At 47.0% G+C, this 1,475-nt stretch overlaps 1 protein-coding gene across 1 annotated transcript; it reads right to left on the bottom strand.

Annotated features, from left to right (window-relative positions):
- Positions 1-266: 266 nt before the first annotated feature.
- On the bottom strand, positions 267-1,211 carry LOC121132766 (olfactory receptor 50-like). Its single transcript, XM_040735667.1, has one exon. The coding sequence runs from the start codon at positions 1,209-1,211 to the stop codon at positions 267-269; it is 945 nt and encodes a 314-aa protein (XP_040591601.1).
- Positions 1,212-1,475: the final 264 nt, after the last annotated feature.

Genomic DNA, 1,475 nt, shown 5'->3' with positions numbered 1-1,475 from the left:
AAAAGCCTGGATCAACAAGAGGATATTAAGTGCCTGTAAGGCATGAATGCTAGGCAGAGGGAAAATGTACAGATGTGTTTAGAAAAACCTTCCCAAAGACTTTGAAGACTGACAACAATTTATACAGGAAGACTACCCTGACTGAACAATGCAAACTGCAAAAAGAAGCCTCATCAACATTCACCAATGGCAGCAACTCAGAAGGGGAAAGATGCATGGGTGGGAGTGAGGAGCCTTCGTCAATCAACAGGAAAGACCACACATCACTATGCACACACTATCCTGCTGAGGGTATTTCTCAGGGCTCCTTTCATGTCCCGATTCCTCAGACTGTAGATAAAGGGATTCAGCATGGGTGTGACCACAGTGTACAGCACAGCCACAATGACATCCTTGTCATTAGTGTTACTGGAGGAGGGGAAAAAATACAAACCAATAATGGCTCCATAGTACAAAGAAACTACACAGAGATGAGACCCACATGTGGACAGGGCTCTGCTGATTCCCTTGGCTGAGGGAGTTCTCAGGATGGTGGCTCCAATGCGGCCATAAGAAACCAGAATGCATATCAATGGCACCGTTATGATCACCATTCCCACAGTGAAGATGACCAGCTCATTGATGGTGGTGTCTGAGCTAGACAGTTTAAGCAAGGCAGAAAGGTCACAGAAGAAGTGTGACAGAGTATTGGCCCCACAGAAAGAGAGGCGGGCAAGCAGTAGGGTGTGCACAAGGGCACTGGCAAAGGACAAGACCCAGGACACAGCTACCAGCAGGACACAGAGGTTCTGACTCATGATGGTGGTGTAGTGCAGAGGCTGGCAGATGGCCACATACCTGTCGTAGGCCATGGAGGTCAGAAGGAAGCTGTCAAGATCTCCAAAAAATAGGAAAAAATACACCTGGGAGATGCACCCAGCATATGAGATGGACTGACTGTGTGTCAGCATGTTCATGAGCATCTTTGGAGCTGTGACTGATGAGAAAGAGATGTCTGTGAAGGCCAAGTGGCTGAGGAAGAAGTACATGGGGGTGTGGAGGTGAGAGTCCAGCCTGATGAGCAGGATGATGAGCAGGTTCCCCAGCACCGTGGTCAGGTACATGATGAGGAACAGGACAGAGTATAAGCCTTGGTCCTCTGGCTGGATGGGGAGCCCCAGGAGGATGAACTCAGATGCCGTGCTCTGATTATTCCTTCTGACGAAGCTCATTTTCTCTTTTTTGGAAATAAAATGAGATAGAGATGTGAAAGGGAAATGTCTATGGCTATTATGCAACAAAAGCCTTATCATGTTTGAGCCAGTTAGTTTGTTCATTTCACCACAAGCCAGGAGCTTTTGTCAATACTCACAAGATAGTGATGGTCAGCTCAAGGTAAACCAACCCAACATCTTGTGGAGAATCTGGGAAGCATTACTTTGGGAGTTCATGGTGGGAATCTGAGATTAGGTAATTAGGATGTAACGTCAAGTGAA

Source organism: Mesocricetus auratus, unplaced genomic scaffold (assembly GCF_017639785.1).
Source record: "Mesocricetus auratus isolate SY011 unplaced genomic scaffold, BCM_Maur_2.0 Super-Scaffold_100047, whole genome shotgun sequence".
NCBI lineage: Eukaryota > Metazoa > Chordata > Mammalia > Rodentia > Cricetidae > Mesocricetus > Mesocricetus auratus.
The sequence above is the reverse complement of the archived record's forward strand: the minus strand, read 5'-3'. Positions and strand labels throughout refer to the sequence as shown.

Bases quoted from the DNA above. Each gene is read 5' to 3' on its own strand.
- LOC121132766 (XM_040735667.1), bottom strand. From the start codon at position 1,211: ATGAGCTTCGTCAGAAGGAATAATCAGAGCACGGCATCTGAGTTCATC.